At 34.6% G+C, this 18,967-nt stretch overlaps 1 protein-coding gene across 4 annotated transcripts in view; it reads left to right on the top strand.

The window, feature by feature from the left end:
• Positions 1-18,967, top strand: part of LOC121296449 (collagen alpha-1(XXV) chain-like) — a 182,027-nt gene that overhangs the window by 139,210 nt on the left and 23,850 nt on the right. For all 4 annotated transcript variants that reach the window (XM_041222048.1, XM_041222057.1, XM_041222040.1 and 1 more), the window contains exons 12-21: positions 342-386; positions 1,131-1,157; positions 2,284-2,328; positions 7,092-7,124; positions 7,270-7,305; positions 9,608-9,652; positions 14,069-14,131; positions 14,906-14,974; positions 16,253-16,297; positions 18,333-18,377. In XM_041222048.1, the coding sequence (XP_041077982.1) occupies positions 342-386; positions 1,131-1,157; positions 2,284-2,328; positions 7,092-7,124; positions 7,270-7,305; positions 9,608-9,652; positions 14,069-14,131; positions 14,906-14,974; positions 16,253-16,297; positions 18,333-18,377 (453 nt within the window). The remainder of the gene's footprint in view (positions 1-341; positions 387-1,130; positions 1,158-2,283; positions 2,329-7,091; positions 7,125-7,269; positions 7,306-9,607; positions 9,653-14,068; positions 14,132-14,905; positions 14,975-16,252; positions 16,298-18,332; positions 18,378-18,967) is intronic.

An 18,967-nucleotide genomic window follows, 5' to 3' on the forward strand; every position in this document is an offset into this window, starting at 1 on the left:
TATTATATTAAGACATATTCAACAGTTACTGGTGGTGACCAGTTGTAAACGAGTTCTGTACAATGCCTAGATTGCTTCCCTCAATTCAGTACCACTTTAAATGGAAATGATATACAGCTTAAATTATTTCACATCTTCCAATATCTATCTAGTGTTTTCATATAAATGCAGTCGCTACTCATTATTCGTTAAAAAGACACCCAATGTGGTTGATTGTTCAATGCAAAAAGGAATCAAACTGAACTCTGTTTTCTCTTTGTCTACTGCCAGTAGCTCAGCATCAGTGGCTAAGAGTCGTAATACATATTGCTGACATATTCGGAATCTTTTTTACCTATTAGGGAGAACCAGGTTTGCCAGGGATAGACGGAACACCTGGAATCAAGGTTAGTCGTACTTCTACTTGTCTCATGTTCTTAATGCTTTTAATATTACGGAAGAATGCTGTTAGTATTGCTGTTACTGAAATCTAACCCAAAGTGAAGTAATTATTATTGAGCGCTCCAATGCAGCAGTGAATGTTTCTAGCATAATAAACAGTAGGTTACAGCTAAACCATGATGACTTCTGTGAAGTGTGTTATTAGTGTTTGCCTTGTGAGGCTTTGTTCTGCTCTTAGGTATTTAAATGCTTTCATGTGAGCTGAAGACACAATTTGTACAATGTTTAGAGTAGAAGGCTCATACAAGGAATGACAGATCTGTGGGAATAATTGAAGTTTATACTAAAAATAAAAGAAAAGAGTCAAGATTTTTTGTTAAGGTTTCATTTGTACATGGATAAAAGTTGAAACTAGGCATGGTGATCTATTTTATTTTTCCTTCATTATATTGAATAATAGTAGCAACACCCTGTATGTCCGGGGTTATCAGGAGTTAATCCAGTGAGCTGGATATGGCTTGCTGGATAGTGTATGTCAGACTGTGTCTGAATATGAAAGTATTTATTTTAAATTACCAAATAAAAAACTCTCAGGGGATATTTCAAAACACGAGCAACTGATATAACAGACCTCGACTTTAACTCAACGCACACTCTCTCCAGCAGATAGAATCTCTGCAGGATCAGCAGCAGTTTTTCACTTTTCACACTGCCTTTTTTTTATGCTCATTGTGTTCTTTGTTTGACAGGGTGAAATAGGAGAATGGGGTGAAAAGGTAAGATCTGCTTAATGACTTTTAAAGCAGCTATAATATTAAAACTGACTACATTGTCTACATTCAAATTCAGAATTATTTAGATTGCAGAAGAGTGCTTGTTTTGTAAATTATATTATCCCTGTCTTTTGCTTCTGAATTTGCTTTATAATAGGGCATTATGGCTAACATTTATCAGAAATATTGATATTTTCGACAATGATTAAACAGTGTGGCAAAACATTAAACATTTAACACTTGACTAACGCTAATTCTCTAAACCACTGGCTCTCATACTGGTCAATAGAATACAATATTCTGAACTTGTGTCTGTATCCCTGAAAATACATCTATCATCACTGGGTGTGCACTGGTTTCTGTTCCCAAATTAGAGAGTTTCCAGACCACATCTCTTACACTGCAACACAATGTATCTGTGAGCTATGCCATGTTAAAGGTTACGTTTAACTTTCGATGTATAGCTGTTGTGGAGTTTTCCCACTTACATGTCTTCTTTAAAAATTCCATTTAGAAACAAATGAGCAGTTAAAATTACTGTTCACATTCATTCAAATCACTGCCGAGTAGTGGCATTTTGCACAGAACTCCACACAAAGTCATGACATAGTCACATGTAATAGGGTCACTCTCTATTGTTCAATTCCCAGTCCAACATAAGTAAAGATGATATAAATCAAGATCACTGGTTTTTGTAAATAATTTTAACGTAATGTAAAATTACTTAGAAATAAAGAACGTTTACGGTATACATGTAAAACAAAAAGAAGACATTTGATCTTGTGAGCTTGGTTTGTTGGATGTGGATAATTAAAATGACTACAGGCCAGATGAAAGTAAGGGATAGTTAGGGTTATTTGAATTACCCACTGTGGCCTCAAGCCAATGGAGTTATGTCTCTACCCTTGACTTACATAGATTTCTGATCATATATTGTATTAGAAAGCAGAAGCTGTAACAGTGAGTCATATCTTATTTGGAAAATCTGAAACCACTTTTTATACACTTTGTTTAATACTTGTTTTGGCATCGCTGACCGAGAAAAGGTGCCCAGCTGCACGAGGAGCCTTAAATCTGCAGTAATAAAACTTAACCAGATTCACAGGAGCAATCATGTGTACTCCCTCAGGGCAACTCTGGGGAGCCTGGCCAGAAAGGGGACATGGGCGCAAAGGTAAGATGTTCAATGCAATCATATATTAAGGGCCTTCTTGCAATGCAGTCTTTTTTGTTCTGTAAAGCCATCTTAAAAATCTGGCAGTCTGTTTGATTTAATCTAAAACACGTGACCTGGCTACAAGATACAAAAATCCAACTATCTGATGAAAAGTGGTGCTTATAAAATATAAAATCTATCTGGAACAGGTTTGATGAATTTCAATATATGTTTCTAATTCCTGCACTCTACTGATCTGACCTGCTTCTTCCTGATAGCCGTTTATTTTTCAAATTTAGTGGAACCCATTTATCATTTAGCCTTCTTTGGTTCTAAAAAGAAAGGGCCTGTATTTTGCCATTGACACTGGATTACATCATTGAAAGACTCATTCCACTGGAGAATGCATATGCATATGGTTGTCTTTGATCTACAGTAACTGTGTAGTTAATTCATCTTTCGGTTATTCCAGATTCATAATCTGGGAACATGGTTGAACTGTTACAACTGCCATTATAATCAGGGATTTGGATGATTTCAGGCATCATTTTCCTGTACAAGTGGTTTTGATTACCAGTAAATATTTCTCAAAAAAAAAAAAAAAAAACTGTGTTACGCTTTACTGCTTCCCTAAAATTGTCATTACTCATTTTCTCTGTAAAGCCTCACTTAGACTCATCATTAAAAATCAACTGAAAAACAGAATACATAATAACATCTATGATATTTATCATTCAACCTCCACCACACAAGCATGTTTTTATTGTGCATATTATCAAAATAATTTTGGTTATAAAATGTTACACCAGTACTTCCAATAATTCGATAGTGCTTATGTTTTGTAGTTAGGGAATCTTCAGGGATGTAATATTACTATTCTAGTATAGTTTATATTTCAACAAAATTATTCTTACAGCTGAATCCCAGAACATGCAAAAAAAAAAAAAAAAAAAAAAAACAGAATGACACTGCATGTTATAACAGAGTGCAGAGTTTATTGTATTTTATTTAAGAAACATTCTGGGGGGAATAAATCAAATAGCTCTTTCACATGGGCAACATTAATTAAATTGATAGAGCCATTTATGATGAGAATACAGTACATTGCTTTGGCTTGGCGTTAAAGCTCTTATACTGCATCTTGCTGTATTGAATTACTCAAGGCTGCCCCTTTGAGGGATTCTTGAACAATTTGATCTTTACTCATATCCTTGTACGGGAAATTAAGATGAAATGAATCTGGTACTTTAAATTCTTAAGGCCAGTTTTCTGTTTAAACAGTGATCATTGAAGGAAGTGCCGGGATCATTCATTTAATACAAATCTGTAGCTATAGACATGACAACAACAGTTACATTTTCCCCATGGGCAATTCATTAGCTACCTATACAACACTTAATACACTGGACTAGATTGTTAAAAAAGTCAGAAACACTGCACATAGATGTAATATAGTTACCATAGCAGAAATAAACAACCCAAGACATTTTATTTACTGCCTGTAAGTAGTCTTATGTTATTCTTATATGAGATTTGTATATATCAGAAAAAAATGTGCTAACAATTTATAAAAAAAATAATAAATTGATAATTTAGTGAATCATTTAGTCAAAAATGTTTTGACTGGAAGTATAGACTAATTTGATTTACTTAGACCTAGGTTTTTGTTTTATTGGCCTTATTGACCCAAAAAAAATGTTTTTAATAGCATTAATGTGTTAATAGTTGACGCATGTTTTTTTTTCCCACAGCGCAAACTAATGTTCCCTGGCATAACGATCAGCAAGGCAGGAATTAGAGGAAATTGCTACATTGTTGACAGTTACCTCCCATGGAAAAATAGTCATAATACAAGTGGGGTCAATAACACGGCAGAGAGTCAGCCTCTGGAGTTTTTTAATCGTAGTCACTTATCTGAAAGCAAGCAAGCAAGGATTGGAGAGATAAAATGAGTTTTCCACTGACAAAAAAAAAAAAAAACTTCCAAACAAACAGAAGCAAGTAACCCTTGAGCTTAAATAAGCAACATCACCTTAACACACACAAAAAAAAATTGTGCATTCGCAAAAAATAAGCAGTGTCGTTATTTTAGTTTTCCCACACTGAACATCTCTGATCCAGTTTTGAACAAAAAGAAAAATAAGTAACGGATTCAATTTGCCAACTTGGGAAACAAAGCTAATTTACAATAAAGCTTACACTGTTGATTTCTACAGTATATCAGTGGCACAATTAAAAGTGAATTATACATTACAATAACATGTAACCACAATTGAAGAGTCACTTTTTTATCCAAAAGATAAGTCCAGTCCATAATGCATTATAAACTATAAACTTTTCCCCAATTACAATATTAAAATTCACATATCTAATTCTAGACGTTATATGATAATACCTCTTACAAGAATTACAAATTGTAAACAACTTACGAAATATACTAAAATAGGGCTTCTCAACCCTGGTCCTGGGCACCCCATGTCTTTTCTGGTTTTCATTAAAACTGAGCTCTCAATTACTTAACTAGACCCTTAATTGAACTGATAATTTGCTTAATTTGACCTTTTTAATTGTTCTTGGCTCCTAAAAAGTTGCAGAGTTCAACTTACTTATAAAATTTTATAACTAACTTGAAATCTGCAACTGTTTAAGAGCTGAATACAAGTAAACATATTCACTGGTGGTTAAAACTGTCAGTTGATGATGTCTTGTTTTGTAGGGTTTTTTTTTTTTTTTTTTTTTTTTTACTTTCTGGACTCTGAAGTCCATGAAATCCAATGAGACAGTGAGTCAGGTAGAGGACAGGGTGTCAGTCTCTGTGTTATATCAGTGAAATATAATTTATACATCTTCTTCTGTCATGATCTGAACTGCATCCACTGTCCACATAAATCAGTGGCAATGTGTGACACACGGCTGTGGATGTTTCCAGATGTTTCTGGCTGATGTGCTATAATTAGAAAATTAGATTATGTCACCAAAAGCTTGGTGTTAGGTTCTTGTCATTGAAGAGAATTCATATTAAGTAACCCTTCAGGAGCTTTACTCTCTTATTACAGCTGACTATTCCAACATATTTATTGCATTAGTGTAACATAAGAACTTTGTAAAGACTGAATTTTTATTTTATAAGTATCTTATATTTCTGTAGTAAATGGATTTAAAATATGTGCAGCAGTCTGGGTCTGATGACACCCGGGCATGGGTATGGAGCAGTACTTTAGCAAGCTTGTGTGAATTTGTCAATTCACTACCCCTGCTACTGTAACTGTTAATATGTCATCAACCATTTCAGCTTTATGTTTTCAGTCTTATATTTTATGGTTATTTGTTTTTGTTCACAAAAAAATCATGTTTCTAGTGTTGAGCTTTAAATATTTAATTTTTGAGCTACATGTGTACATTCAATTAATGTACATCTTTTGGTGAATGCTGTATATGTATTGTATATTCAACCCACTGTCTTTTTAGGCTAGTATGGAGATCTGAGCATAGTTCGAGTTCCTAGTAGAAAATATAGAAAAAGCCAGAAACATTCAACTTGACTGATATAAATCACAAGAGATGATTTCAGTTACTAACCTTGTTCTCCAATAGAGAAGTATTTTATAAAAGATCAAACCAAATGGATAGAAGATAAGAGTCAAAGAATAGCTCTGTTTTGGTCTAATGCATTTAATTTAAATTCTAATCATTGTGTATTTTTAAGCCACATCCCCTTTAAACAATCACTTTGTGTGGTTTGTAAATATTAACCAGTCTGATATTAGCAGTATCTAGAAGCTGAAATCCTACTGTGTATATTTCATATTTAAATATGGAAGTCAATATTGGGTAGAAAATCCTTGCTAGTGGTATCTGTGTGGTGTTTACTCTACAAAGCACTGTATATACCACTTTCAATTGGATAAGAGGGTGTGAAACCTGTTCATGAAGATTTGCACAGGTGATATATGAGGTTCTGGAAATGCACAAGAGATTCTAGTTCAACTCTATTTCAAAAATGACTTGATAGACAGGTTATTTTTAAAATATGTACAAATGAGAAATCTTTTCATTGCAAACTTATTATTTAATACAAATAACATAGAATAAATAAACAAACAAAAAAATTTACCAAACCCCAGCTAATAAAACTCCATTTTTCATAGTTGGCATTGCCTGCTAGATCATGTAAGTGTCCACACTTTCAACTGTTGCTGGGATTAAATACCCTTTATGTAATGCCTGCTGTATCAAATGTAATGAGATTGCGTGATACAAGCTAGTTATTACTTTTGCTGGTTTGGTAGCTCAATAAGGGTATTGACATCTTATTACATCTCCATATATCAGAAACCCTGTACCTGAGATCTGAAACTACAGGATCAACAACAGACTGCATCTCAGTCTTGACGTCTGCATTGCCTAGTTCTTGCTATTTTCCCACCAACACGTTCCAAATAAAACACTGATCAAGCCAATTATTATTACCTTAAAGTTGTATTTCTGTTTTTTTTAGCATAGTTGTTGATACACTCCATTAAAATGTAATTTATTTTACTGGTGCAATTACAACGTTTAAAATCATGTTGATATTGCTGTTGACTGATTTTCAAAACAGTTCTGCTTAGCTGACACTATATCTATAAAAATGATTTTGTCCTTTTGCCAATGTTGTTAGTAGGAAAATCCAGAGAAAATATTAGCTATTAAACAACTACCTTACCCCCCCCCCCCCTTTTTTTTTATATGAGTAAAATGTTGAGAAAAATGAGATAAAGTGTTTTTATCTTTGTTATTAGGGTGAATCTGGCTCATCTGCAGCTGGGATAAAGGTTGGTTTCATTGTCGCTTCATTTGTTCCCATTTAATTAATTAATTTTTGTTTCTGGCATGTATATTTGAGAAGAATTTCAGGTAATCTGGTTACCTTTTCAACCTGTTTTCTTTGTTCCGAAAACTTCACGTCCTTTCTCATAGGGTGAACCAGGAGAAACCGGACGTTCAGCGCAAAAGGTAAAACAGCCAAGCTTTTTTTTAATGTTTCAGGTCATCTGTTGGGGTTTGATTGTATGTTGGTGCATTGGAGTTGTTTGAACTCTTTGATACAAAAAGGAATTCTGCTTGGTCTTCAGAGAAAGGATCTTGTACAGAGAAGAGAATCACAAGTACATATACACAAAATTAAGAATTAAATATTATACTTTCTAATAATGTAAAAAACAATCAAACAATGAACACATGCATGAAAACGTTTATGCCTATAAATGCAACAGTTAATGAATAGGGAGTAAAAAGCAGCCCATATGAAAATAAATATATCAAATTATATTGCAAATTTCAAAGTGTTTTACTCTGCAATGCAAATTACTCTGTTTTATAAAGTCACTGGATTACAAATACATTAACTTAACTATGTTTAATCAGCCTTTAACAGGTGTTTTTTTCCTTTAAAAAAAAAAAAATACAATGTGGTAATATTAGGCTTTAAATCACCCCTTAAAATCTTAGATATGGTTAATTTCTTATAATAAGCTATATTCATTGTACACATACCCGTGATATATACTGGTGATAGTTCATGTTTCAAATATATGAAGTGCCTATTATGTGTGTACGTATATGTGTTTCAGAGATTTCATTTTGATATATCCTAGATCTATTTATTTTCCTTATGGGAGAGACTTAATATGCTCTTTGGAAATCTTCAAATAACATGTTTGGCCTTTTCAAATGTTCTCGCTTTTTCTGCTGCTTGTTACTTTTACACCATTATTATTGAATTTATTTTTGAAGTCTGGGTTTATTGTGTAAGTTGGAAGCTACTGGGGCATTTATTACTACAGAGGTTGCTGAAAAGTCAGTGGCGGAAACCAACCATCTCTATCTTAAATGTTTTGTGTTGATGAAAACATTTGGGAAGCAATCAGAAACGACTGTCAGGCTGCCAGTCACATTTCATTTAATTACGCAATTTAAATGACTGTGCCACACAGCATGAATTTTATATTTTAAATTAGTTCAGGCAGAAAAGAGGCTTGTGTGCCGATTCGTCATGGAGACATGGAGTGTGACTTTTATTAAAAGAGGAACTCATTGAAGTTAATAGAACAGTTTTATGTTTTATCAAATGATTGAAACTTTTAAGAAATCAGGAGATGCAACAAAAGGTCTTTTTTTATGAAGAAATGTCAGTTTGATGTAGCTGAGTCATAAACATTCTGTCAGACTCAATATTATCTCTGAAAGCTGCCAATGGGTTTAATTAGCAAAGGGATAATATATTCAGAACTTAAGATTTGATTATGTTTTCATCCATCTCATTTTAACAAGAGCCCATGGTCTGAATAAAATTGCTGCAAGAAGGTTAAGTGGATTTAGCACTGCCTATCGTATCTGATGTTTTGTTAGTTAACAGACAGCCAACGTAATGCCTCAAAATTAAAATGTAATATTATGAAGGGAATATATATATATATATATATATATATATATATATATATATATATATATATATATATATATATATATATATATATATAACATGTTCTAGTATTGTTCTATAATCCAATAGATTTGCAATACCTTGGTAAAGTTTATATATACACAGGTTCAAGTTGTCATTCCTTTGCAACATCAAAATGAATCTTTTGATGAAACAATCAAAGCACTTTGACCAAGGGCAGTTGCACTGAACTGTTACTAAAAACGGCTGTAAACTTAGAATGCACGTTTCTAGCTAACGTGTTGCTATGAATTTGTCAGAAGCAACACAATGCAAAGCTCTTTTCTTCGACTAATAGAACCCAGACTGAAAGAAGTACCCTGACACAATCTGTTCTATATCTGTTCTGATATCCTGCCACTCACTCATATCCTTCCTGCATTCACAATGAAAAATACTGCTACTAATGGTTCAAAGTAAGGGGAGAGATAGCTGTGCTTGGTCCCTACAAAAAATCCATGTTCTCGTGTGTGTTTTAATGTTACAAGATATTTACTGGTAATCTCCACCTTTTGCAAAAGCTGTTTAAAGTGACTACTTTAAATTAAATATTTATCTATGTGCAAAATTATAATGATTTAGAAGTAACGGTTAATCAAAACAGTTTATTGCACATGCCTAATATACTTTTATTTTTATTTGTTTTGGAGTATATGAGAAAATTATATTTGATGTATGTTCTTTGCTATTTAATAACCGAATGTCACACCTTTTACATCTTCTACTAGAACTTTCTGGAAAAAGCCTATGCATTCAGGCAGACTGACGATGCTCGAGTACAATTGTGTAACACTTTATACTTTTGCTTTGTAGGGTGAACCAGGTCTTCCTGGGCTTCCTGGACTTCCAGGGATCAAGGTAAGTAACACTGCCATCTCTGTATATTGCAATCCTGTCTATGAGAGACCCACTGGAAGGGTTAGTAAATGCAGATGATTAAACTTTGGAAAAATATACTGTATGTTTACATGGTTTCACCAGTCTGCAGAAAAAAAATGGTAAGCAGAACAACATTGTTCTAAATAAGATAGATTTCCTAAAAAATATATAATGTGCAGATAGTATTTGGGTTTATGTATGTTTATGTATGCATTTTTTTAGTTATTCTAAAACAATATTTCTATAGGGATTTTTAAAATGTTTTTGGTTGCTATAAAAATGTGTTTCTGTACAAACAGCCTTTAATACATTTGACTAATGTACGTCAAGTAGACATGTTTTCAAACTCAGATTATGTCTATACCTATACCTGGTATAAGTCTATACCTCACAAATATGGATTGCAAAATTGTTGAATAGACCAATTTTCTGCAAATGAATCCAAAATACTTTACCTTACTATAAGAGTCAAGTATCGCTTACTGTTATGTTTAATCTTCAACATAGTCGAAAGTTTGGCATTTTCGGATTTTCTGCACTCTTATGTGAGAACACTTAATAACTTAACATAGTGTATGATATAGAAACTAAATGTTGGCTGACTATTATGATTAATTATTATGGTAAATTTCGTAAAATTATGCTTTACTATATATAAGGCAAATTGCATAAAAAAACAGACACAAAATGTTACAGATTTTGTCTATAAGACTGTGTTTGTATAAGAGTTAATGCCCCTGTGAGTAACACTGCATATTTTTTTTTTTTTTTTTTTTTTTTTTTAATGAGTAATGCTGTATCTGTGTTAAGCTGAAATAACAATTTAAATAACTGATTTACAAGTGTTTTTCATTTAATTGCATATGTCCTGCAAAGCAAAGGAACAACAATTAAGGTAGTTTAAATAACCTGAACATGATCGCATCCTCCAGTATATAAATCACATATCATACAGGCACGCTGTTAATAACACGCTGGGTGCTGCTGTCGGTAGATTCCATTTATTTAAGTTCCCAACAGCTAACGACAGAACTGAGCAATTCATAAATTGCTTAACGACAGTCGCCGTTCTGCACAGATCATTTTATGAATATCAATATGGACGACTTTCGTTTGTTTTAAATGAAATTCAATTACCTGGGACAGTCGGCAAGTACCTTTAAGAATAGATGTTCTAAGGTCTGTGGTTCGGGTGGACTCTAGTTACTTATATTGCTGACAGAAGTACGTTTAAAAATAACGTATTCCTACATTGCACTACGGTCCCTGTCGTATTTGTTAGTGGCAATATTGGTGTACTGTCTAAAATGTTTAAACGTTGAACCTTTCACATCATGTGTGCAAATAGATAAGGGAACAGAAACTAATGGACAATCGTTAAGTATCCTTTCATTACAGCTATCTTCTCTCTAAAATAAAATAAAAAGATCATGATGTTTATAATATGTACAGACTGTGGAAGATTGATTTTATAACATGTCTATATGTGTATAACAAGTGCAGGAACAACCTATACAACCTACTCTGAAAACTAACATGCTCGTTCTAAGGTTACCCAGTTATCAGATTTAGAATTTAGAACGACAGAACTCTTTTGTGGAAGACCGATTTATGTCTTTGTGATTTATTTCCTTGAACAGACATCAAAACTAGTCTCTTTCTTATTTGAACTTATTTCTAGTGACACATAGCTCAAAATAAAACACATCTTTGTGGTTCTCTCTGTTTAAGTATTTAACTCTTAACACTGTTAAACATGTAATTGCTAGGGCCCTGTGAAATTCACAAGAGAATTAAAACGACAGAACTAGCCTGCAATTCAGTCCTAAAGTCCTGCAAGCTACTCCAGATAAACTGATCTAAAGAATAAATTAGGACTCAACACATTACATTCTGGATATTTAAAAAATAACCCCCTAATTAAGAGAGCAATTATAGCCATTCTAGAACCTCGAGACTTGCTGTTTTAGAAAAAACGGATGCACCAACAAAATCAGAAAGCATTTCTTTGAGAAATTTCACACAGCAATATCCACCTGGTGTCTTAACTGATTGCAACGCATGGTAAGGGACTAGTGGATCTAATACAGTGGTTTGAAAGCCATAACGTTAGAATTCATCAATTGTATGATAAAGTTGCAGAATTAATAAATACATACTGAGCAGTGGCACAAGAGTTGCACAGCACAGATGACAGTATAAACAAATAGTGTGTAAAAACTTGAAACAAAGTTTATAAAAAAATTGACGAGCTACAACAGCCCTGATCAATGCAGAATAAAACCAGATTTCATTCAACCAGATCACAAGTTTCTGAAGGCACTAAGGACTTTTGATCCACAACAAGTTTGTAGTTTGGATAAAAAAACCCTCTCATTAGAGTCTGTTCCAGGGTTTGATGCTTGCTGTAAATCAGAAAAGGAGGGATATCAGCTATATGCAGAAGGAAAGAGTAGTAGAATTTCCCAATTTAGCAAAATATATTTGTCAGTTGTTACCAATTCTGTGGATGCTGAAAGAAATGTTTCTTCGTATGGACACATTTTCACAGAGCAACGTCAATCCATGAAAGAAGACTGGCTTAGCCAAGTGACAATGCTTAAGTTTAACAGCAAAATATAATGCACAAGAACTGAGAATGGATTTTGTTTGTCTTTCATGCAAACATAAGTAACATTTATGAACAAACATTTTTTACACTGTATTCAAAGAACAAAACAAAATCAATAAAAACAAAACAGATAATACAAAAATGAAATAAAAAAACCCACAGCTAACATATGTTACAGAATCTGTAAAATGCCCAGATTCCAATAAATTGTTATATTAACTATACGGATCAAGGATTGTTGCCAGAAACAGGAAATCCATTAAAAAAAAAAAAAAAAAAAAAAAATCTCGTCTTTCTGTTGACGAATTACATATTTGTGTTTGGTGAGATCCAGATATCAAGGAAATGTAATTCATTTTTTTTAACAAATTATTTGTGTAAAAGCGTACTGGTAAATTGAAATATTTTATTTAAGCTTAAGAGTTCTCTGAAATAATATGTAAGGGTTAAATAAATGTCAGTAGCCGCCTACAGCGTTCTGTTTATTAATCTGATGATACGCACTCTGCAGTAATGGGATGAGCAATATAAATGGTTAAAGTAAAGTAATTGGATGATTGTTTTATGATTGCTCATTACGCGGCTTACTGTGGAGGCTGTATCGACATTGTGTGGCTCGAGGACTAAATTACTGATTAAAAAACAAGTCGTGAAAAACGCAGGGCCCTAGTTATTGCCATTGGAACTTGGATTCATTTGGAGAGTTACTTGTCAGATGTCAGTAATAGAACTTTTTAGTTTACCAGCCCTTTTAGTATAATGTGTAATATTAAAATGCAGTACTAGCACAATTAAATAGTGATGGTTCCTTTTGTAGTACGCTTTTTAATGAGCACTTGATATGCATCTTTTTTTTTTTTTTTTTTTATTTGCATTGCCGTATGCCTGTTGGTCAGTGATTCAGAGTTACCAGCAGAGGGTGCTGTACACATGTACTAATTCAAATCTGGTGGCAGTGGTAAATTGTGCTTGGCAGTGGTATAAATTGTTGAATCAGCTTGTATTCAAAGGTGTCCGGGGCGGGGTCATTAAATTTCAAAAACACACAACAAAAAAATATGTATTCATTTAAAAAAACGGTACAGAAAAGCAATCCAATGCTAGTGAATTATAATGTTTCCCAAGATCATGTGAAGAGTATATAATGCAAACCGGAGTGAGTTTTCTATGGATTGCTGTGAGTGTGATTTATTTTCTAGCATGTTTGCTATACTGCTTTGCTCAATCTGCTTTTAGTGTGACCATTCCTGGATAGGGCTTGCATTCTCTTGCTTTCATAGAACTGTTTTCTAAAGCAACAACAAGTGTCTGGAATATATCAATAACAAAGACGCTGTCCAATATAAAAGCTCATTTTGGCCAGTTATTTCTCATACTATCCTCATACAACTGTATGTCCTACATTTAAATCTGGCCAAACGGAGATGCCAAATCCCCCTTCTAATCAGGTGCCGCACATACCGAGGGACATGCAGATAAAAGCAAATGACCAAAGTCGTCTTCAACCACTAGGCCACACGGTTACCCTTAACTCTGCATCTTACCTGCCAGCATATTAACATCTTATCTGGACCACAGCAAATCTATATTATTATATTTTCTTAGTTCAGCCCTATGCTTGGATGCTTGAGTGCTGAACAAAAAGACCATTATGGTTGTACAGATTTAAAGGATTGCTGCAGTAAATAAAGAAATTAAAGATGACAGTCAGGATCTGTTTTGTTATTTGTTATTTTTAAGATGATTAACTTAATGTATATTTTTCTGTGCTTTAAATCTTTTAGGGCGAGACAGGTGTTATGGGTCCTCAGGGAGAGCCTGGGTTACCAGGTTTACCAGGAACAAAGGTAAACAAATGTATATAAAAATAATAACACAGTTATAGCTCATACTCGTAATTTCCTTGAAGAAGTATTTATCGGCAGGTATTAAATAAATCAATTAATGAATGTGTTAATTTAAAAACAAGAAAAATAGTTCTTCTTTCACCTTTACAATTGAGTACCAATCAATGGCAAGTCCGTCTGCTTTGAGTGAGCTGAGATTTTTAGTGCTGTACCGAGGCCATAGACAGGGTTTCATTGTCAGTCTAAGGCCTTGGCACAGCAACACAATTGTAAAAATGCCAGTAACTCAGATGAGAGGAAGATTAACTTCCAATCAACTTTTAAAGCATTAAATGTGGAATTCATTGATACTCAATTGTAAAGGCAAGGGAAGGACAGCTTTTCTTGTTTTGAAATCAGCACATTAATTGATAGATTTATTCAATACCTGCCGATAAATACTTTTTAAAGTACGAGTAGGCTAGTAGCACACCCCAAGTTATAACAATAGAGGGTAACCTCCTAAACCGAATTAGTCATTTTGGAATTGAGTGGTAAAAAAACAACAGTTATTTAGAATTATAAAGCATAACCCTAACCATAGCCCTATTGTGAAATTATTCATACTATACTACAACCTCAGCATCCTCATTGAAGTTTTTTTTTTTTTTCCCTGAGGTGAACCCTCTTTTAACTTGGTCTTTATCCCAACTCATTCCTTACAACACCTCCAATGTGAGTTATCACATGCCATCTCTTTGCTTGAAGTGTACTAACATCTTATGTAATTCCCAGGGAGAAAGGGGGAATTCTGGCCCACCTGGGAAAGGGGAGCGTGGAGAAGGTGGTCCTCAGGGCTCAAAGGTCAGTATTTGTTTAGGGTTCTGATGGTCAACCTCAACAGCACTTGGGCAGTGGTTGTTCTAGTGAGGGAGATAGTAGTCTCCAAGTACAGGTGATGCATCCTGTAGTTATAGCTATTATGTGGCAAGTGCTTTGGGGTTTTAAGGTCCTTTATTTAAAAAACACTGAAGGAAAGCCACTTGTCATATACTTAAAGTGCTTGTAGCTAACAAAATAATTAGCTGCATGTCTGGTGCAAATCATGGTTAAATAAGTCTCTGTTCTATATAAATGCACTTGCTTGACCATTTCACCGAGGGTAAAATTGTCCCCACCCATGCAGTGGCTTTTTTCCTATCAATAACCATTCAGCTGCTTCCCTTGTTGACAGATGTGATTTCAGCCAGTAACATACTATAACCCAGAAGACACTGCTGAGGTAGCATGATCCAGGAAGTGCAAGTATAACATGTTTCCTGTGAAAAAAAGCCAAAAAGAGACACTTGAAACTTTAATCTTAAGCAGTCACAGATACCATGTTTAGAAAGGGAAAAAATGTGTTTGCTATAACAGGTGTTTATTTCAGAATTGTACATTTAACATCTATGTAGCTAAAGAAAATTCAAAATAGGCAGGATTTATGGAATTATTTTGTTAACTACAGTTACTTTAATCAATAACCACAGGGCATATTGAGAGCACAAGGAGATAACTGGCTTCCAAGTGGAAAAAAAATCTGAGGATTTTGTACTAACAAGGGATAACATTGTCTCCAAATACATCAAATGTAACTTCCAGTTATACCTGTTATATGACCAATGCTTTGGTTTTCACCAAACCAGCCTCCCCATCATTACAAGGCCACTGGTATTTGACCATGATCCTTGAGGTTTTTAATAATTAGCAGTGTTTGCTCTTTACCTTCTTTTTCCTCTATTGTCTGTTAACTTACATATAGATAAGACCTTTGAAACTTTGTTCCGGCCTACCAAAGGGCGCAGACCACTTACATGAAACTAAATTAAATAAACTCTCTGTATTCTGTAGGAAAGCGTTTAGGCCGAACCTAAAAATGGTGTTTGCATGCTATTCCGTTTTGTGTATATGCTGTACTTCTTTTTTCAGATGAAAAATAACTAATTCTTGAGCTTTATCTGAAACGTAATAGAGCATGTGTTGTAGTATGTTTCAGGTATACAGGTAATTATTATTCATAAGGCTATTCCTGATTCACCTCTCTAATTTGTAACCTCCTTTCTCTCTTCTGTCTTCCCATGGTGCTTCTACTTCTCCTCACAGGGGGTTCCTGGGGAGGCTGGAGCCACAGGCCCCAAAGGGTCAAAGGTCAGTTTTCACAACTGGAGTGCATTCAGTAGGCAGATCACCCCAGGACTTTGCATGCCTTTTCCTATTGAACATTGCGCACACCGAAAGCGCTTCTGAATAAGTGCGAGTCAAGCTCAGAGCTGCCTCGCTTGAGGTTCAAAGTGGCCAACCTGCGTTATCAATGTGGTAGCTGCAAATTGATTTTTTAAAATATGGATTTATATGACCAGCACATGTGTGATAATTAATATTTTTGTTGTCAATACACAAATTGCAAAACTCAATTAAACTGTTTTAATACACAGTGGTTTCTTGCCTGCTATTGTGAAACTGCTCGCTCCTAAAAGACCGTTCAGTAACTGCTAACATATGTTACAGGGCGCCACGAGAAAGCTCTCTGCTTATTGAGCTTTTACCTGAGCTATTTGTGTCCTGTTGCTCTTATATGTTAATAAATGCACGTGACCCTGTCTCTAAGGTGTAAAGCTGTTTTGCATTTCTCTGTGGACATGTTTTTGTCTGGTATATGTGTTATTTGCTTAGATTTCTTTTTCTGTGCTTTGACTGTGATTTTTTTTTTTTTTTTTTTTTTTTTTTTTAATTTGGTGGCCTCTGCCTTACCTCTGTCAGCTTCAACGCTCCGCCCTGCTCTGTGTTCTGTCAGCAGTACTCTGTGTTTCTCGTTCTGGCTTACAATGATTCCGTTCAATTCACTGTGCAACTGTGGTAGTGGGATGTCTTTCAGGGTTAGGGAAGGTCAGTTTCTGCCACTAGGGGTCTCTGTTGTACCAAGTGAAAGTCTCTAGTTCTCCAGTCATATCAGATTTTGGTGGTCAGTTATTTTAATATATTTATTTGTATTTCTATTAGGTGTGGTATCTGACACAAGAAGTCATTATAGACTATACAGGGGAGTACCCCATGGACACACATATATATATATATATATATATATATATATATATATATATATATATATATATATATATATATATATATATATATACACAGTGCCTTGCAAAAGTATTCAGACCCCTGACCTATTCTCTCATATTACCGAATTACAAATGGTACATTGAAATTTCATTCTGTTTGATTTTTTTTTTTTTAAAACACTGAAACTCAGAATCAATTATTGCAAGGTGATATTGGTTTTATGTTGGGAAATATTTTTAAGAAAAATAAAAAACTGAAATATCTTGCTTGCATAAGTATTCAGCCCCTGTACTGTGGAAGCTCCCAGTTTGCACCGATGAAAGAAATTGCCCTAACGAGGACACAATTACCTTACCATTGGCCTCTACCTGTGAATACTTATGCAAGCAAGATATTTCAGTTTTTTATTTTTCTTAAAAATATTTCCCAACATAAAACCAATGTCGCCTTACAATAATTGATTTTGAGTTTAAGTGTTTTAAAAAAAAATATTGAACAGAGCAAAATTTCAATGTACCATTTGTAATTCAGTAATATGAGAGAATTGGTCAGGGGTGGCCCAACACAATATTGCTAGTATGTTCAGAGGGGGGGTGTCCTCTTTTTGGGGCAAGTGACATCACTTCCCAACCTTAGGATCAGCCAAGTTGGCCTTGACCTCCGAGAGGAAGGTTCTCCGAGAGCCAGAGGCGACCCCCGACCAAATCTTAAGAATCTCTCTATCATTCCAGCATACAAGCTCCCCAGTCTTGGAGGCCGATTGGTTCGTTCTCGCCTCCGTGAGGGCGGTTCTCCGCCAGTCAAGGGGAAACATAAAGTCTCAAGCACATAGTTCCTTCTGAAGTCCCAGTCCTTTTGAGGTCCCAGGGCTTATTCCTTGCAGCCCTTGCTCCTGTTCTGTGAATTCACATTTAAACTGACAGATCAATAAACAATCAATAAAACAAAACAACAAACATATTAATAAAGGTTAAATAGTGTGTAAATTATTTGTTTTCAGCATGTGGCTTATCATCTTTGCTCAAGAGAAGTTTCCCATCCACTTTACTGTTTTTTTAATTAATATATTAATAAATATCCATATGTGACTGCAGCCCCTTGTTTTTTTGTGTTACAGGGTGATTCTGGAGAGACAGGTGAATTAGGAGCCATGGGGCCCAGGGTAAGCTGATAATCATATCAGGCTGTTTGCTTATCACATCCAATGCCCAATGTCCCTTCCTAACGTCAGAACTACAGTACAAAGGTTAAATCAGCATTTTGATAGTTACTGAAATAGTTTGCTGCAGCACTGACAAGACTAAAGGTCAGTTACTGCAACCTAAGCTTTCAGAACTCTGATGTATGTTTTCTGTCTTAGATTGAGGAATGTTTGCTTTGAAAGAAAAGTCAATGACTGCCTGTAGCCTTTTGAGGGGGGTGTTTCCCCTAGTAGGATCAGAGTATGACTTGAGCAGCTTTAATCACACAAAGCTTCTGTATCCTCACCGTACATCAACCAGCCGCTCAGACGACCATTTATAGGCCTTTACTTTAAGGTCATTACAGATGGCAAGTCCACAGCATGTTAGATTCATCAAAAGTGTCATTTTGACAAGTGATCCTTCTATTTAGGAGGTGGTCTAAGTTATATATGACGCTGAGTCATAAACTAACTCCCTAAAGCGTCTACTACTACAGCTATAGCCAAAAGTGTTGCCTAACGTAGAATTTGAGGATTGAAACATAATTAAAACAAAAAATATATGAACG

This window comes from Polyodon spathula, chromosome 2 (genome assembly GCF_017654505.1).
Source record: "Polyodon spathula isolate WHYD16114869_AA chromosome 2, ASM1765450v1, whole genome shotgun sequence".
In the NCBI taxonomy this organism is placed as follows: domain Eukaryota; kingdom Metazoa; phylum Chordata; class Actinopteri; order Acipenseriformes; family Polyodontidae; genus Polyodon; species Polyodon spathula.